Raw genomic sequence first — 20,086 nt, forward strand, 5'->3', positions numbered from 1 at the left:
GACTGATCACTCTTGGGCAGCCAGTACGGAAATATCCTTCTTTGTTACCAAGGCTAGGGTGAAGATGCCCCGGATCCTACTCTGGTCAGGTCTTTAATAAAAAAAAGTGAGAGAGTTGTGAAGAAAAGAAAGTACAAAGTAAGTTATTTAGAATGGTATGGTGGCAATAGACGAAACTGTGTAACAAATCCGGGTGCATGTATGAGGAAGGAACTGCAGGAGCATTTAAATGGTCCTTGTTACTCAGAAGCCAACTTTGCTCTGAAAAATATGAATGGTCTGAAGCTAACTGTTTAACTGACAATTTTATATTGTGTTGAAGCTGAGCTGTTTTGGGTTCAGCCATCAAAAGCTCTGTTGAAGTGTAAAATAAATCCGACTCAGTAAGGACCAAGTATTCAGTTAGCAGTGAGCACTTACCATTTGATTCTGTACAGTTGGCTAACTGCAGTTGTGTCCATTTTCATCTCTGTGATGAGTATGAGGAGTGTATTACGGGAAATATGAATGCCCCAGGATTTATCTGGGGCTCTACTTCGACGTAATGTTATTGTGGTCAGCAGGATCGTATTTGAAAGAGCATCCTTTCTCAAACAAGGAAATGCCTTTTCTGTAGAACTGCTTCAGATTTCCATGGATGCGTTCCCCCGGTTGTTGGATAGAATTGTAGTGAAAAGCTTAGGAATTATGAGTGCCTTTTCACTGACGTGTCTGTGTTTCATTTTCTTCCTGCTTTAGAAACCCACCTTGTTGATGAGCTGTTGGTCCCGAGGCTCAGAAGTTTGCAGAAACACAATGCCTGCTCCTATTCTTGACTCCGGAAAGTGGTAGATTGCTCATGTCTATAAGGAGGAAGGATGGCACATGGGATTCCTTCTCAAGGCAAAGTTACCATAACAGTGGATGAATACAGCTCAAATCCCACCCAGGCATTTACTCACTACAACATTAACCAAAGCAGGTTCCAGCCTCCACATGTACATATGTAAGTATTCCTGTGTATTAAAGTAGAACAACAGCAACAAAAATTGGAAACTCCAAGTACTATTGAATTCTCAAAAGTTCCCATGGGGAATCAAATGTTGTATCTTTCCAGGTGTTTAGCCCTAGCTAGATAAATTTATCTATCAGTAGTACTTATTGAACACTTACTGGATGCAGAGCACTGCGCTAAGCACTTGGGAGTGTACAAAATAATATGATATAACAGAGTTGGTACACGTGTTCCCCGCCCCAATAATTTTAGTCCTCCCCCCCCACCCAAGTCCTTCTATCTCATTATATTCAGCTGTGAAATCCACCTAATTGGGACTAATTGGCTATCAGTGAATCCTTTGTTTTGGTGGTTGTATATGGCATGTGGCATTCCACTTAGAATAAGAAAGACAAAGGACTGAGATTTGGGGGATCACTCAGTACTGAGAAATATCATACTTCCCCAAACAGGAGAAAGGGCCCAGTCAAAAATCAGCATCTCGTGAAAGTAAAGTTGAAGACCTGACCCTAAACTAAGAACGGTATGGGGCATTTCGATAGAAGAAAGTTTCGCTTACCTTGTCGTTTCCTGCCAACTGATCAAAATCCCTTTTTGTCATCTACTGCAAAGTTTAGGTCTTAGTTCTGAATGGGAGCCCACCGGTTTACTCCATTCCCACCTTCCTCCAAGGCAGCCAGTTGGCTGTCTTACCTGAAAGTTTAAGAGGTCCAAATGTCTTTGAAAATTAATTTTGTGGATGTAAAGTAGGATAGAATCTCTAGCTCGTTTTCTCCGTCTCCCTGTGGGAGCCCAAAGTTAGTTCTTTAATGATTGTTTAACTTTAACAAACAATACCACAAAGAGAAAGTAAAATATCCCAAAATAAAAACAAGTCCAAGAAAGGGTCTTTCCTTTGACTTCGTATGAGTCACTGCAAACCAGTCCCCACGGTCACCCTTAACGTTGGGTAGGATGGCAGCAAAGTTAGGGCATTAAAAGAGCATGACCTTGCAAATGATTGTACTGACACGTTAATCCCCATTCTCTTAGAGTGTTCATTTGAAGGTATTTTTATAAGGTTATGAGTGCTGTTCTAGGGAATGTGATCCCCTCAATACATTAATGCAAGCAATACACGAGTCTCCTTAAAAGTACATTTTGCCTAATTTCACTTTTCAAAATGAATTCATTTTTCCTCTTCAATGGAAAATTAATTTTTAATCCAGAGCATTAAGAGTGAGTAGCTGTGACTCCACTTCACACGTAATGGCATCTTTTAAGAAAAAAGAATTTGTTAAAACCAATAGGGGAACCTCATTTTTGAGGCCTTGACACAGAGATGTGGGATAGAACAGCTGGTCCATTTGCATAGAAAACAGGCTGGGACCCTAAACCAGAACCTGGGCCCGGGCTCCTTCTCATTTGCTATAACCACTAGACTGTGCTGGTGATCTGCCGAAGCAAGAAAAGTGTATTCAGACATGCATGAGAGCCAGAAACTGCAGAGTTTGCTTAGTTTCTGCTTAATGTAAATTTCAATGCCAGAGTTATAAACTGCTTTAAAAATGGGGTGTATAATAGTGGCATTAACAGCTGCTTAACTCTTATCATGTGACTGATTATAGCAGTTGAGAAAAAAGGATGCCAGGGAGATTTCCATTCTAAATGATCTGTTTCCCATGGCCTTTAGTAGATGTATTTCTTTTTGGTGGTTTTTGGTTGGTTTTTTTTTTACCATAAGTGCACTCTGTTATTGGGCAATAGGTTTCCTTTTTTTCCCCTTCTGAATATACTTTCATTCTGTGCCTCCTGCCAGTTCCTTAGTTTCATACTTGTAAATTACTGAGATGAAAAATACTCCAAATCCCCCCAAATTTATTATGAAATCCTAATAATTGTCCATCCTAAACACTTTTCCCACTTACCTTTTTACCTTGAGAATGATTGTTGCCACACCATCCAAAGGCTCCTGAGAATGCAAATTGGTTAGTAATAATATTTATTAAGCACTTACTGTATGTGAAGTACCACATTAAGCACTGAGAGAGAATTCACAGGAGGGAATTAAATATGACGATGATGGTATTTGTTAAGTGCTTACTATGTGCCAAGCACTGTTCTAAGTGCTGGCACTGTTCTAAGCGTGGTTCTTGACCCTTGGGGACTCACTGTCTAATAGTTTAAGTGCGGAGAGGGAACTGGAGACGGATACATCAGGAATGATGAAAAATATAGACACAGCATAGACAAATAGTCAAGTTATAAACAAAATCAGTAGGGAGCTGTGGCTAGAGAATCAGGATTTCTGGCTCTTCAGGGCTCAGAGTTAAAGGCATCTCCATGACCATCAGTTTTCCTGGGCTTTTACAGAGGCCTCAGGCTTTGGAGAGGCAGACAGCTTCTGGGATCAATGTGTAGGGCTGGGTGTTAAGGGGCCTGGTTCTACAGACGGGTCCACTGCTCAGTTGATCAGTCACTGAGTGGTATTTGAGTATTTACTATATGCAGAGGACTGTACCAAGTGCTTGCCACTCACTGGTGAACTCTATCCTCTTGGAGCCCCTGCTCTCGGAGTTTTAAACGGCGAATGAAGATTCTCGGCCCTTTCCTTCCCAGGACGATGTGAAGCATAAATAGACGGAGAACGTCTGGAGTTTTTAAGAGTAAAGGGGCTGAAGAAATCAGTGACATTGTTATGATGTTACTTTTGAGTGAAGTTTCTGGGACCTCTTTCTTTTTCCGTTTACCTCAGACTATGGGAATTAAATGAGACAAGTCATGGAAGGACCTGGGCCAGATTTCTACTAGGAAAAATAACCTAATTCAAGTTACTTTGAAGTGTTAGTTACCCTTTTTTCCTGTATTTCTGTAATATAATCCACTGACAAGATTCTGGGCTTTCTTGCAATTAATTTATAATTCTCTGGCCGTGTAGACTCCTAGGGACCAGAGTGTTCGGTCCCTCTCCTGGACAGACATAACTCTACAGAGTTAACTCTTGTATCTTTGGCTACCCTTGCTTGCACCTTCCAGTAGTGTTGTAAAGAAATCTGGGCCAGAATTTAGGAATGGGAGCAGTTGGGGGAAAAAAATGTCCCCAACTGGAGAAGGAAAATCTGAAAGGTAGCAAAGAAGATTCTTCTAAAGAGTGTGTGTGTGTTCATACATACTGCCTCCACTCGCCCTGTTATGTGAGCTCTTCAATCTCTCAACTTTAAGCGAGTTGACTTTTTTCAGGGCTTTATGTACTCCTACAGCCCTTTTCTTAATGCTCCTTATAAAAATTATTTGAGGAGGTCTGCTTATTAATGGGAAAATGCACAATGCAGACAGAGTAGGAATTAGGGCAATTTTTTTTAACGTTATTGAAAATAATTTTCTATCAGCTGTGGCAGGACTTGATCTATTTATAAAGTTTTTGTGTTGTCCTAAAAGACTCTTTAAAGATTATCTAATAGATATTACCCCCCCCCCCAAATAATTTACATGCTCTTTCCCTTTTCTCCCTCTCTCTCTCTCTCCCCCGCTCTTGTCTCCTGTTTCCTTCTCCTCCTCTATTTCTCCCCATTACCATCTCCTTTGTCCTCCCACACACATCTCCTTTCTTTCCCTCTCCCCACTCCCGTGTTTCTCTCTTCTTACTCCCACTCCTTGTTTCTTCTCTCTCCTCACTCCCATGACTCTCACCCCTACCCCCACTCATGTTTCCTCTCTCCCCTCCTTCGGCTCCCCTCAGTCTCCCACTCTGCCCCTCCTCTCCCCCCGGCCCCCTTTGTGTCTCCCCTGCTCTCTTGCCCTCCTTCTCATTGGGTGTTCTTGTTGGATAAGGTGAACAGGTTATTTTTGAGTGTCCAGTTTTTGATTTCCCAAGCTTGGAGATCTATACTTGTGGAAATAGTGGAGAACTGAAGCGATAGCATGAAAGGCTTGCCAGAACTCATAGCCGCATTAGTGATGTGGGAGTTGATTACCTCCTATATTTTTCCATATCCTAAAGAGCGTGGAAACACTGTCCATCTCGCCTTGCCTTTCCATCCCCCAATGCCATCTTTCCTTTCCTTTTGTCTCCTAGAAGACCTTTTGTTTTGTATTATGCCCAGGCTGGAGAAGTGACATAGTCATCTTGTTGGGAGGGGGAGAGGGGAGGAGGGAGTCCCTGTGCTGAGCAGAGAAGAATGAAGGAAGCAGTGACCCATATTCAGTGCAGGTTGGAAGAGTAATATCAGCAGGCCGTTCTTGGGAGTATCCGGTAGCCTTGATCTACTGTCTACAGCTCTGTGAAATTACATTTTACTAACAAACTGGAAATTCATCCTTTCACATGTGGTCCTGGGCTGCCTTGCCCCTCTCTAAGAGTTATAGGTCCACCTGCCTGCAGTTAGTAAGCCACTGCAATAGGCTTTTATCATTAGAAATTTATCACCATACTGTGCATTAGTGGGGTCATAATTTTTTTTTATAATGTTTTCAATCTCTTTACTTTGGGAGACACTGTGTGTCCCTGTTCATTTGTATTCTTACATAAACACTGGATGTTTTTCTTCTTTTGTTCATTTCTTCTTTTAGATAAGTTTTTTCTCAGCATGCTCCCTGAGGGCACTGTCTTTTGGTATGTGACAGTGCAACTTTATCTCAGTGCTGACTTTGTACTTACACTGTAGATTTCTTTGTTTGTATTCAAGCATCGTAAAGTCAAACTAAAATTAGATTTTTTTTCTTTTTATGGGCTCTTCAGATTTATTCTTGAAATCCTGGTTGTGTTATATAACAGGGCTGCACTCATGTTCTTATTTGTTGCTTGGCTGTCTGAAAATTGTCAGGACTATGATGAATTTGAATAGATTTTGCATTTTACAGTTGAATTTGAGAAAGGGTTTTGACTCCTGAATCCCCGTGAGTTTCCAGGGTATAAAAAGGTGGCTCATGACTCAGGTAGTTTTGGGATGAGAGTAGAGTTCACATGCCAAGATGGGTTCTGGTCACACTGCGGAATTCAGCAGGACTTATCCAGTATCTTCCTCTAGACAGCTTTCAGTTTTCTTCTGATCAAAATTTTTAAAAAAACATTTCAACTAACATTTAAAAAATCAGAAATAAAACCTTTAGGCTAATTAGGCAAGCTTTAAAATGAAAAGATAATTTCAAGGTGCTCTGCATCTCATATGTGCCTTTTTTGGCCATGGGGCTGCAGGATTGGGAAGAGAGGGAGTTGTCACGTTCCCTGTGTTTCTTCCAATTTGGGGATGGGGGGGCGAAGAGGGTGGAAGAGGAAGATCCAAAATAAAATCCCACAGGATCTGCTTGTGGGTGTGTGACACAGAGTTCTAGTTAAAGAATCTTGCATTCTTTCCGTGAAGGTAGAAAATTCTACTGAGTCGCCTAAGATCAAATACTTCTCACCTGAAATAGCTTCCTTCCCTCACTGCCTCCTCCATTCCTCCTTGGCAAATTTCAAATGAGATTTATCTACCATTTCATGGATGTAGTGCAGTACATTATTTTCAGTACCAGAAAAACAACCTGCCACTCGCATGAAGAAAGCACATTTGCCAGTGTTTGTAAATAATATGGTAGCCTGTGCCAGTATGGAACCAGTGAGTCTGAGGGAAGAACAGCTACATTTACTTGCCTTTTCAGAACTGGCTGCGTAGGTTTGTTTGGAGAAGTATCCACTTTTTTGTTTTTGAAGTTTTCTATTCATGTTTGTTCTATTAGAGCAGAAAAATGCAGGTTATTTGCAGTCTACCTTTTTTTAAAAAAAGTTAAATATCATACAACAAGAAAGACCCCTCTTTCTGGTATTTTCTTGTTGAGCTTTGAACTTGAGAAAATAGAGCAAAGTTTTTGGGTTTTTTTTTCCCCCATCCTGGGTTTTGCAATGTCAGTTTTTATATCGAGTGGAAGAAAGTATATTTAGATTATCCACAGATAAGAACAAATTTTCAGTTCTGTTTTTATTTCATGACTATCTGAAAATACATTTAAAAAGCAGCCACCACCAGCAACCTCTGGAATGACTTCTAGTTTCCCTAAAGATTAAATTTAACCTTTTTATTATTACATTGAAGCATTTCGTGAGATTGGTTTTTGTCCTAGATTTTGGATTCTTTCCCCATGGGTTGGTTTTTTATGCTACTTAATATTATGGTTCCAGAGACACTCGTAGATACTGATGAGATGAGACCGCCCTGCAAGCCTTCTGCAAAACAAAACCATTTCTTGTGATTCTGGATGTACTCTTATATCCCACACATTCAGGTTATAAAGGGGGAAAAAAACTGACTTCTAGACTTCTCTGCCTTCCCAGAGGGAGCAGTTTCAGTTGAGGTACTGAAGACGGGGAGAGAGGGACAGAAATGGGGAGAGATGCGGAGAGCTAGGCACCTTATCAATTTGTATTTGGAAGCTGGAAACTTATTTCATACATTTCCTACAGTGTCTGTGACACTGCAATTGGCTCTAGTGATGGAGAGCAGTAAGGTCAGTAGATTACTCCTAAGTATGTTTAGACACTATATCAATTTGAAAGAAGGGGAAATGCATTGTGACTCTCTGTTCTTTCCTCCTACTAGTTTTAAGGGACTGCCAAATCAAGTGGTCCAATTTTTAAAAGGATTACGCTATCTTTCTTTTACATTCATGTTCACCTTGAGCAATAGATGGAAGTCCCTTTACTCACCTAAGAAAAGCTCCCTTCAGCAATTCTCTAAGTACAGATTTTTCATCCAGTGAATTGTGAAACAGTGTCTAGTCTGTGGGGCGAGATAAGTGGGTTTGAAGTTTTGATTTCCCAGAGTTTACAAATAGAACCATATGTTTCACTTGAAATCCTGGTCTTTTCAGGTTAACTTACTTTAATTTCCACTTTTTCAGGTTTCACATTTTCGGGAGTGTCAGGCTTTGAAAGGGAGACTTTCTTAATTTGTTTTTACTCATAGTTCTATGAAAAAAGTGTTTCAAAAATAAAATTCCAGAAAAAAAGAGAGATATTAAGTGGTATCATTTTGATATCCTTCAAAAATTTCTACAATTTTGTCGAATAAAAGTGTTGCTGTTCTAATGGGGTGGCTCACCTGAGAAAGAAGAAAGTAAATCTGTCCCCCTCAGGAAGTTATTTTCTTCCACCATCACCTTTGGTGCTGTTTTGCTAGCCTGCTTTCCTTCGGTCTCACTCGCTCTCTCTTTTTCAACACTGTCACAGTGTTAATCGAAGTCGGCACACTCTTTTGTTTACCTCGGAATTTGATACCATCCTCTTGGCAACAAAACTGGGACCTTTATGGCAAAGAGTGTTTGTCATTTGTGGTTAATTATCTGTTACTGTAAATTCTGCCTATTGAGAAAAAGGGATGTTTTGAAATTTTCCCTCATTGGTAAGAAGAACATTCATTTTCTGGGGACAAAGGGGAAAAGGGAATCATCTTATTGGTAATGGATTTCAGGAAAATAAGTCTCCTGGTTTTCCAGACTCTGATTCAGTTCGATCATTAATTCAGAAGGTGGTTTTTTGCTTTTTAAAGCAAGAAAGCCTTCCCAATTCAGGCAGTCTGAAATTAACGAGATGCATCCCATTTTAAGGAAAAAATTAACTTTACAAAACCGGGGCTCTCATGATGATCTCTTCATGCCATAATTATGTATTGTGTGAGCAAGCGCTGTTCCTTTTAGCCACCCTTTCTTTTAAAAGGGTTGTTAAGACAACATAGTACAGAATGGAAAGTGGCTTTAGCTACCTACCTTTATGAGGTGTTTATTTTGTCAAGTGTAGAATTAAAATGAGGTTTCTAGCCATTAGTGGATTTTACTCAAGCTCCTACACTCTGCAGGGAAGATTTTTACCTTATGTCACAGTATAAACAAACAACACAGTTTTGTTGGGGGCAGTATAAAGGGCAGTAGAAACCACTGCATAGGTTTCTTAATAAAGCTCAGAAGAATTGCAGTAAAGAGGGAGGGAAGTGGATTTAGAGAAACAATTGAATGTAACCAAAAATTAACTGAGTGGAGGAATGATTGTTAATTTAGAGGTTTTTTTCTTCCTTCCCCCTTATTGCACTAATGTATACTGTGTTAGATTTATTCTAGGAGATATAATTTTTTTCTCTTCTGGTCATGAAAGTATAAATGCAATCTTAGTCTGCAATGAGGTTTTAGTACCTTCCTGTAATATATTGTCAATGAAGCTTTGTTTTTCAAGTATTCTGGTAAATTTGATGTGGGTGTGTGATCCTCTCCTCCCGGAAACTTGTCCCTTAATGTCTTGAGCTCTCATTTAAGGAAATCAAATCCCACAGTTCTGGATTATGCCCGAATTTACTGAGGGTTAACAGCACATAATTTTAAATACCTCTGTGTCATACCTTGCATCTTAAAAGGTGTCTACACTTAACCTTTCAGTAATTCAACATTTTCCTTGACCTATTGAAAGTGTTTCAGTAGGTGTCTTCATTTTCCGTGTCTCATTTTTATTTCCTTTTGAGAAGTGCCTTTGGGGAAGATGACAGTGCAGTAGTGGAATTTTGTTTGGTCAGATGTATTTTATCTATCCAACCATTTTTGTTCCTATTGGGAATTTTCTCTCTTTATTTTATTTATGTCACTTAGGACTAGTGTCCAGGGCCAGGATAGAGTAGTAAAGAGTGTTTGGGGGTGTAGTGAATTAATCTTGGGTGATCAGTGAGCTAAGCAGTGTGGAAGAGGGTCTGAATGTCAGTCGTAGCTCAGAGAGGAGGAAGAGATTTAACCCCTGTTTTGTTCTGAAACCACTGAGATGGGTAATATCTGATTAACCTGGTAAGTCAAATACCAACAACATTATGGTTACTTCTCCTCTCCCTTTGCCTCAACTGCCCTTTCTGTGAATCTCAATAATCAGTCAACCCATCATATTTGTTGAGCACTTACTGTGAGGAGAGCACTGTAGTAAGCGCTTGGGAGAGTACAGTATAACAGACACATTCCCCGCCCACAACATCCTTATAGTCTAGAGGGGAGCTCATAGTCTAGAAGTGTTTAGACTGTACGGGCTACATTCTAAACACTTCTTTAGGGGAGTTGGCAAGCAGAGCCATTCCATTGACCAACTGGCCAAGGATGCCAAGGGAGAGATCATTCTCTCATAAATACATTAGATAAATAGAAGCATTTATTCTCTTCCACCTTATTGTTTCAGCCGCCTTGCTGACCTCCCTGCCCCTTGTCTCTCCCCACTCCAGGCCATACTCCACTCTGCTGCCCGGATCATTTTCCTTCAGAAACTTTCAGACCATGTTTCCCCACTCCTCAGTACCAGTGGTTATCCATCCACCTCCACATCAAACATAAACTCCTCACTATTGGCTTTAAAGCACTCAGTCACCTTGCCCCCTCCTGTCTCACCCCACTACTCTCCTACTACAACCCTGTCCAAACACGTCATTCCTCTAATGCTAACCTTCTTGTTGTACCTCGATGTGGTCCATCTCACTGCCACCCTCTCACCCACAACCTCCCTCTGGCCTGGAATGCTCTCCCTCCTTGTATCAGACAGATAATTGCTTTCCCCCACTTCAGAACCTTATTGAAGGCACATCTCCTTCAACAAGCTCCCCCACTGACTAAGCCCTCCTCTCCTCTTCTTTGTGCATCACCCTGACTTGCTCCCTTCATTCATCTTCCCTCCCACCCCCACAGCACTCACACACACACACACACACACAAATAGCTTTTATTTATTTATGAATATCAATGTCTCTCTCCCCCTCTAGACCGTGAGCTCATCGTGGGCAGGGAATGTGTCTGTTATTTGTGTTCTCCCAAGTGTTTAGTACAGTGCTTAGCGCACAGTAAGTGCTCAATAAATATGATTGAATTGAATCAATTGCATTTTTTGTATGCGTACGGGGTGCAGAACACCATACTAAGTACTTGGGAGAGTACAGTATAAAAGAGTTGGTAGAGATGTTCCCTGTCCTCAAGAAGCTTACAGTATAGAGGAGACAAACATTAAAATAAATTATGGATATGTCAGTCCGTCAGTTATATTGAGTGCTGACTGTGTGCAGAGCACTGTACAAAGCACTTGGGATAGGACACTGTAATAGTAAACAGACACATTCCCTGCCCACTATGAGCTTACAGTCTAGAGGACTGTATGTAAGTACAGTATATATATATATACACATAGGTGGTGAAATTAGCATTGTTTGGGTTAGGGTCCCTTTCATTCATTCAATCATATTTATTGAGCACTTACTGTGTGCAGAACACTGTGCTAAGCACTTGAGGCAGTCTCTTCCTTCCCATGGTAAAAATTCTTGAGACTTTAACCTAGGGACAAATAGAGGAAAAGACAAAAAGCTAAAGTTCGTAGAGGCTGAATCACTAATGGTGGTATTGATTAAGCACTTCCTATGTGCCACACACTGGGCTAAATTCTGGGATAGATTACCAGCTATTATAGCATATGCTTCTCTGTAAGAGAGGCTGCAGTACTGCAAGTAATGCAGCTAAATCTCCCATGATGGACTCTTCCAGAAAGGAGCTGAAGAAAGGATCGAGACACTCCCAAACTATCACAGTCGGGAAGCGGAATATCTCTTGTGTGGAACGAAGTTATGGCCCACAGGACATTGGCTCTGGCACACTTCAGATCTCAGACCCAGTTTATCACTGCCTAAAGTAGCCACAACCTTATAGTCTGTTTGCAGGGTGAGGTTTTTGAACAGCAAAGCAAGGGGACTGTGCTTGAATTCCCCTCCGACTGTGGCTGTGAAGAGTATTTAGTTTTAACCAATTTCTTTATTTTTCCTCTTGGGATCTGGTTTGGTTCTTTGGTCTTGGGTAATGAAATTTAAAATGTTGATGGGAGAGTGAGTTTAACTGCATGTGGATTTTAACTCACTTTGCACAGGTTGGAGGCTAGCTTCAGCTGCTTTCTGCAATTGAGAGAACATGGAGTGACCCATTCCATGCTGTGTTGGGAGTAATGTACCCTTTGTTTAAGACTGTCTCATCTATCCAATGATCCTGTTCAGTGAACAATTGGCTTGCTTTTACAAATCTTCAGTACTGGCTAAAGCCATCCTATATGATTTGGGTTAATTGCTCCACTGGCCATTTCCCATTTGGGGCCAGTTTCTAGGCAGGTAAGAAAAACTTGGCATTACTGGGTAATAGGCAAACATGAACTTTTAATGGAGCTGAGTAAAATAAACCACTGTGAGACCCGATGATGAAAACAGGGCTCATGAACCTATCTATATTGAAGACAGGTCCTTAATGAAGAGTTAGTGTATGGGTGCGTATGTGGTGGGAAAAGCTAATTTGAGACCGATCCATAGTCCCGGCATTGTTATGCAGTATTGTTGAGGTGTTATATTTAATATTTCCATTATCTAGCAGTGTTTTCTTCTTTGTCCTCCTTGTCTTGTTTCTTTCGATGTTTTTCTTCAAAAAGAGCCACTCCTTTCTTGATAGCAGTACTCCATGTTGATCTGTCCTCTGCAATCGACTCTGTTTTCAGCTAGGATGCAGCATTTTCCAAGGCTTTGTTTTTACCGTCTCCTTAAAATGCTTCCTTTCCTTGCTTTCAGAACTTCAGGCACTAGAAGTTGTTATAATTAGACCTTGAGTTAGAGACTATGTGATCCGATTGACAGAGTATCTGATGTGTATATTTGTGAATCAAAGGACCTTTCCCCTACACATATGATGATTAATTCTGGTAATGTTGTTTGGGTTTCAAACTTCATGTAGGCCCCTAGTCAGGGTTCCACACTTATATAGTTCCCTCTTTAAAACAGGGTAGACACAAATCCACATGTGCAATTTAAATGAGTCTGTATCGTGCATTATAAATATGCGCCGGACGCAAGGAGAAAAACCGGAACACTCTCTCAGGATGCTGTTAGGGCCAAGCAGAATCTCATTAGGGAGAACTTCAAAGATCAGTTCCTCATGTCCATAAAAACAAGTGTAAATTATCTTGTGTGTGCCTGCTGTTAGCAGTTGCAGTGTTACATTATGCATGATTCTAGACTGCACATAGTATGAACAAGCCACACTGTATTCCAATGTGTGGAGTGAGTTTTCTGTTTTTAATTCCCTCCCGATTCTTATGCTGAGCCCAGCATTTCAGAACATTATTGGGGAGATTTCAGTAAACATAAGGTCTCCCTCAAATTCTACGCCTGCATTTTCCTTCAAGGGAGGATGCCATCTAAAGAGAGGGGCAATGTGGCTTTGCATTGAGTCCATCCATAAGAAACCGATTTCTAGATTTACCAGGGAATTTGATTGCAAACTCCTCCACAGATGGTTAGCTCCTTCTGGGTAGAGATCCACGTCTAGCAACATGTAGTATTATACTCTCTCAACTGCTTAGTACAGTGCTCTGTACACAGTAAATGCTCAATACCATGGATTAATTGATAAAATAGATACCCTAACCATATTTAAACTTCACCTTTTGGGTTTGTCCTGGGAAAATTGAACATGATTAGCCACCAGAGTGGATTTAGTCCAAGGGATGCTGACAACTAGTCTGGGAGGGAGATGGGAAATAGGAAGGAGAGCTTCTCCAACCCTTCTAAGTCATCTCCCACCAGTTAGAGAAGCAGCATGGCCTAGTGGAATGAGCATGTGCCGGGATTCAGACCTGGGTTCTAATTCCATTTTTACCAATTGCTTGCTGTGTGATCTTGGGCAAGTCATTTAATTTCTTTCTGCCTCAGTGCCCTCAACTGCAAAATGGGAATTCATTACCTTTCTCCCTCCTACTTAGACTGTGAGCCCCATGACTGTAAGCCCATCGATTAGACTGTAAGCCTGTCAAAGGGCAGGGACTGTCTCTGTTACTGATTTGTACATTCCAAGCGCTTAGTACAGTGCTCTACACATAGTAAGCACTCAATAAATACTATTGAATGAATGAATGAATGTGACATCTTTTTTTTTTTATGGCGTTCAAGCACTTAATATAGGGTGGGCAGTGTTCTAAGATCTGGGATAGATACAAAGTAATCAGGTTAGATGCAGCCCACGTGGGGCTCACAGTCTTACTCCCCATTTTACAGATGAGGTAACTGAGATGTAGAGAAGTTGAGTGGCTTGCCCAAGGTCACACAGAAGACAGGTGGCAGAGCTAGGATTAGAATCCAGGTCCTCTGAATCTTAGGCCAATGCTCTGTTAACTAGGCCATGTGGCCTCTCTGTTATCTTTGTATCCGCACCTATTCTCTGTTATCTTGTATCTACCTTTTGCTTATCTTGTATCTATCCCAGCACTTAGTGAAGTTCTCGTCACATAGAAAGTGCTTAATGAATACACAATTATTATTGTTTTTCATTTTTCAGCAGAGTTGCAGCCTTCCAGACATTAGATGATCTTGATCTCTGTATGATTCTTGGGGAAGGGAGCAACAAGAAAGAGTATAATAATGTTGGTATTTGTTAAGCGCTTACTATGTGCAGAGCACTGTTCTAAGCGCTGGGGTAGATACAGGGTAATCAAGTTGTCCCACAGGAGGCTCACAGCCTTAATCCCCATTTTACAGATGAGGTAACCATACCATCAATTCTGCTGTAACACGTTTTCATTACACATTGGAAAGACTACAATGAGAGAATTAGATAACGTTCTTCCCACAAAATATCAGTTCTAGTTATAACATGATCCATGTAGATTTGGTGTAGGACAAAATGCTCATGTGCACCCGTGTGGTATTGGTCAAGGCATGATGCTACAACACTTCTCAGGCTTAACCAAAACCCTTCCACACAGTACTTAGTGTTTCTTTGTGTTTTTATAACTTTAGGATCTTTAGTATAGTAAAATAACATTGGGTTGCCAAGGTTTAAAGCATTCTACCTAAGGATGGATATAAAAATACTAGAAGAATTTGTACTGAAAATTGTCAGTCCAGTCTTCAAATCTTCCCCATCTTAACCCATGAATTTCCTCTGAATCAATGGCTACCGTAGCACAGTTTTCCCATAACATGAAGTTCTTAAAGAACAAACCTACCGTGTTATAGCAGAAATGACTGCAATTCGTTTCTCGTCATATTGGAGTCAAGTGCACATCTTCAGGCTTCCAATCTAAATCCAGGTCTGAAATCCATTTTTTTCCTGCAAAAAACACCAATGGTGGGTAGGTAAATCTCTATAATTCATAGTGGCAGTTAGTGTGGTTATTTTGGGTGAGTTTGGGGCTGGAAGCTGATTATGCTGCTGGATTAAAAAAGAGTGTTTGGACTTGGGGGAAAGAAGCAGGGAAATATTCAGTAGGGTGGAAGGAGAAGAGTCTGGAAACTAGTTGAAGTTGTAGCAAGCAGGGTGAGGATTTTAGAGGCAAGAATGGATTTCACCAAGGTTAATGAAGGAAGGAATGATAGGATTTAGTGGCAGTGTCATGTTGGGGGAAGAGAGAGAGCAGAAATTAAATAACAAGACAGTTGTTTGGGAGGTGCATGGGGAAGAATTATATGGGAGTCATTTTTAAGTTAACTTTGCATTGGAAATGAGATTTTGATCTGGAGAGGAAAATGAGAAACTGGGAAAGACATGATTGCTTCCTCTCTGTAGATTTACCCAGAAGTAGATTTCCATCCTCCAAATAGGGAAATCTTGCATTCCTGTTTTTAATGGTGCCCTGTGCTGTTTCATAGCCTGGGCCCTGGCTAATCAATCAATCAATCATATTTGAGTGTTTACTATGTGTAGAACACTGTACTAAGCACTTGGGAGAGTATAACGGAGTTGGCTAGAAACATTCCCTGCCCACAGAAAGCTAGTGTAGGGTCTGGAGGGGGAGCCTGATGATAGTATAAATTGGTGATATATAAATTAGGGCTTTGGGACTGGGGGAAGGATGAATAAAGTGTGCAAAGGGAATGGGAGAAGATGAAATGAGGTCTTAGTTGGGGAAAGCCTCTGGGAGGAGATGTGCTTTTTATAAGGTTTTGAAGGTGGGGAGAGTGATGGTCTAGGTAAATTTCACAAAAACCCCACTAACTTCTCTCCTTCTGTTTTTTCTTTGCCGATAATAATAATTATTGGCGGTATTTAAGTACTCACTATGTGTTGAGTACCCGGGTTGGTACATTATAATCAATCATATTTATTGAGTGCTTACTCTGTGCAGAGCACTGTACCAAGTGTTTGGGAGAGTACAGTATAACAGAGTTGGTAGACAGATTACCTGTCCACAGTGAGGTTACAAACTAGTATAAGCAGATTGGACTCAGTCAGTCTGGACATGGGGCTCCTAGTTGGAAAGAGAGTGAACACATATTTTGTCCCCATTTTGCAGATGAGGAAACAGAGGCATAGAAAAGTTCAGTGACTTGCCCAATGTCACACAACAGGCCAGTGACTTAGTATTGGAACCTGGATGCTCCTTGTGGGCAGGGAATGTGTCTGTCATTATGTTGTACTCTCTCAAGTGCTTAGTACAGTGCTCTGCATACAGTAAGCGCTCAAATATGATTGAATGAATAAATGGATCTCTGACTGTCTCCATTAGGCATGCGTCTTCTCCCTTGTTCTGCTGTATTTATGCAATACTATTGTGGCTTCCTCTACTTCCCACCTCCAGATATTCTGGCAACCCACAACATTTATGTAGCACTCACTGTGCCCTGAACCCTGGAATTGTCTCTGGTGAGGGTTTGCAAAGGAGAATAAAATCACGGTTCTAGGTATCAGAGTTCCCACTCTTCAAACTGTACGATCAATCTCTTCCACGTATCTGAATCTGATTCCTCTTTAAGCTTCTAGCATCTCATGGCCCTGAGGATTCCTTTATGACCCAGTGCAATTTGCTATTCAAAGACCATCCACATTTGGATTATAACTGCATTTTTACTTTGTGTTGTAGTTGAGAAGTGTGGGGACACTGGGCATAAACTTGGATGTTAGTTTCCTGAGAGTGAGTTGCTTTCTGGCTTGCCGGTCAGAATGCACTCTGGAAATGAACAAACCTCGGTTCTTTTAGGTCATCTTTTCTGAAGGGGATAGGGGAGATGGGAGTCAACAAAATCAATCTCTCTAGGTTATAGAAAATCTAGATTGCAAGTGCACATGCATAACCTGGCTGGGCTTGGGTATCAGAGATCAACAGGGACTTCAAAGGCATCTCCATTTCTGAGAAGTTCACCGAGGTCACCAATTGGTAATGATGTGTGGGGCCCAAAAGAAGCCCTCTGTATTGCACAGAAAATTGCTTCTGTTATTCAGAATTTGGTATTGCAAGTAGTGCAGGAAATTATCAAAGGATGTATTCTTCATGAGATACCAGAAACTCTGCCAAGTTGCCCACCAAGAGCATTTCTAGTCATGTGTGAAATCTTTCTTGGATAGTGCTCACTAGCAGGTGTTTGACATGACACAAACTTCTCTGTGGAAAAATGGCAAAGGGGAAAGTGGCTTCAGGTTTGCTCCCTGTTCCATGGTGGGTGAGAGATTGATTCCAGGGTGACTGTTGTACATTGCTGGCGCCTATTGCAATAGTGCCAAAAGGTTTGCAAGGTGAGCAGTAACTAAAAATAATAATCACTGTAGTATTTAAGCGCTTCCTGTATGCCAAGCATTTGCTAAGCACTGGGGTTGATACATGATAATCAGGTCAGAATAGTCCATGTCCCACATGGGGCTCACATATCAAACACCCAAGAAAGTAAGGGGTTCTACCTAGTATGTTGAACAGTCCTGCCCACTGATCAGCACGGATCCTTTATCAACAAAAGCATTCAGTCCATGTCTCCCTCAAGAACCTCCAGTGGCTGCCCATCAATCAATCAGTGGTATTTATTGAGCATTTGCAGAGCACTTGGGAAAATACATCTACCTCCACTTCAAACAGAAACTTCTTATAATTGGCTTTAAAGTACTTAATCAGTTTGCCTCTCCTACCTCATGATACTGACTTCCTAACTACAGCCCAGCCCACATTCTCCACTCTTCTAGGGCCAGTTTACTCAGTGATCTAGTCTATTTTGTTGCCGACCCCTTTCCCACATCCTCCTCCCCCTAGCCTGGAACTCTCTTTTCTTCCATATATGCCAGACCACCACTCTCTCCACCTTCAAAGCACTATTAAAGTTACATCTCCTCCAAGCTTGCTGTGGGTGGGGAATGTGTTTGTCATGTTGTACTCTTTCAAGCACTTAGTACTATGCTCTGCACCCAATAAAAACTCAATAAATATGATTGATGAGGCCTTCCCTGATTAAACCCTCTTTTCCCCAGCTCACTCTCCCTTAAGTGTCATCCATGATCTTGGATCTGTGACCTTTGGACATTTGATATTTACACGAACTTGCGCACTTTTGTGCATACATTTAATTTATATATTTTAAGTTTCTATTCATGTAAAAGTCCACCCCCCCCCAAGACAGTAAAATTTGTTATATTCTGTTGTACTCCCCCAAGGGCTGAGTAAAGTGCTCTGCTCATAGTAAGTGCTCATTGAATACCATTGATTGATCGAATATGTTGTTTTTCTAACTGCGAGCTTTTGGATGACAGGGACTAGCATTTGACAACAGATTTGCAGTTCATGTTAAGTTTTTTGTTTGAACTGATAATGTAATTGAAGCCTTTGCTCATGACAGAGAATCAGCCTCGCCTAGTGATAAGAGCACAGGCTTGGGAGTCCGAGGTCATGAGTTCTAATCTCAGCTCTGCCACGAGTCTGCTCTGTGACCTTCGGCAAGTCACTTAACTTCTCTTTGCTTCAGTTCCCTCATCTGTAAAATGGGGATTGAGACAATGAGCTCCATTTGGGACAGGGACCATGTCCAACCTGATTAACTTGTATCTACCCCGGAGCTTGGCACGTAGTAAGTGCTTAACAAATACGATAATTATTATTATGTTGACTATTGAAAGTAACATAGGAACACCCGACTCCACCTTCGCATTGAGATTAATATAATATTCATTATACCATTCATTTTTGAGGAGGGAGGCTTATGTTAGTTGCTATCCTGGTCATACAAAAGCATTATACCTCCTGAAACAGGTTTAGAATAAAAAATAAATGGATGAAAGTTTGGGATAATCTTATTAATGTCTACAAAAAGAGGGGAAAACCCCCCAAACATCACATAAAATGCTTGCGTGAGGATTCCTCACAGTGACACGGCCGCTCACTGTTACTCACACAGCTGATGACCATGTTGCACGTTGTGGTTACGAAGTGTCACATTATTAAGCATACCGGGTCAAGGTTGGGTTTGAGCTAACATCATTTTTCTTTCTGTGGAGACGAAAAGGTCTTCAGCCAGAGTGTTTTCTTTTTGTTCTTGCTGTGGATAGAGGCTGTCTTGATTTTTGCATGTCTATGGCTCTGCTCTATAAATAAGCAGATTCAGTCTTTTGTTTTAAAATGTAATCAGTGAGATTTCATTTGCATTGCTGGTAAGTGAATCACATAAGTGAAATTACATTGCCTGCATCTCATTTCGTATCATAAAATGTTATGGGATCCAGGCTGTTTTCCTCCTCCTAAAGCTTCGTCTGTCGATACTGGGTTTCTTTTTATTTTCTCCTCTTTTCCTTGGCCAAATTTATTTCACACTTCAAAGCTAGGAACTGTGCACTTTATTTTAATAGGTGGAAAAATAGTTTTTTCTCCATTGCTTGAAAACATCTGCTAAACAGCAAAAATTTTGGTTCAGCAAAAGAGTGTGAATTTGGATAGCAGACGGGTGTCGGCATTGAGACTGCCTTACGTTGTAGAACAAGTGATCAGGTTCTGCCATTAGTGGCAACTTCTGCTTACTAAGTAGAAATGTCTATCAGTGTGAGGATAGAGGAACGTATAAAGTAATTATAAGAGGCTTTTCTGGGCATTTGGCTATAGAAGCAGTTTATGTAATAAAACTAGAAACATTAATCTACCATGGTAGGGTTTTTTTGTTGTTCCTAGTATGAAATGCACTTTTAAATTGGCTTTTCTAAAAGTATCCTTAAGGCAGATTTTTATCTTAACTATAATTCACGTTGGGATATTTTTCCCATTTGGTTCCTTGAAAATAAATGATTTAACACAGCAATGGTAATTGTCGACTTCAGAAGTCAGTAGCATTTGTGATAAATGTGAATGTCCCTGTTTTTCCCACTGAG

General features: G+C 40.8%; 1 protein-coding gene across 3 annotated transcripts in view; it reads left to right on the plus strand.

Moving 5' to 3' along the window:
• MPPED2 (metallophosphoesterase domain containing 2) overlaps positions 1-20,086 on the plus strand; it is a 159,653-nt gene that overhangs the window by 4,912 nt on the left and 134,655 nt on the right. For all 3 annotated transcript variants that reach the window (XM_001505927.4, XM_029061546.2, XM_029061545.2), the window contains exon 2: positions 739-985. In XM_001505927.4, the coding sequence (XP_001505977.1) occupies positions 858-985 (128 nt within the window). In that variant the 5' untranslated portion in view covers positions 739-857. The remainder of the gene's footprint in view (positions 1-738; positions 986-20,086) is intronic.

Source organism: Ornithorhynchus anatinus, chromosome 3 (assembly GCF_004115215.2).
Source record: "Ornithorhynchus anatinus isolate Pmale09 chromosome 3, mOrnAna1.pri.v4, whole genome shotgun sequence".
Taxonomy (NCBI): domain Eukaryota; kingdom Metazoa; phylum Chordata; class Mammalia; order Monotremata; family Ornithorhynchidae; genus Ornithorhynchus; species Ornithorhynchus anatinus.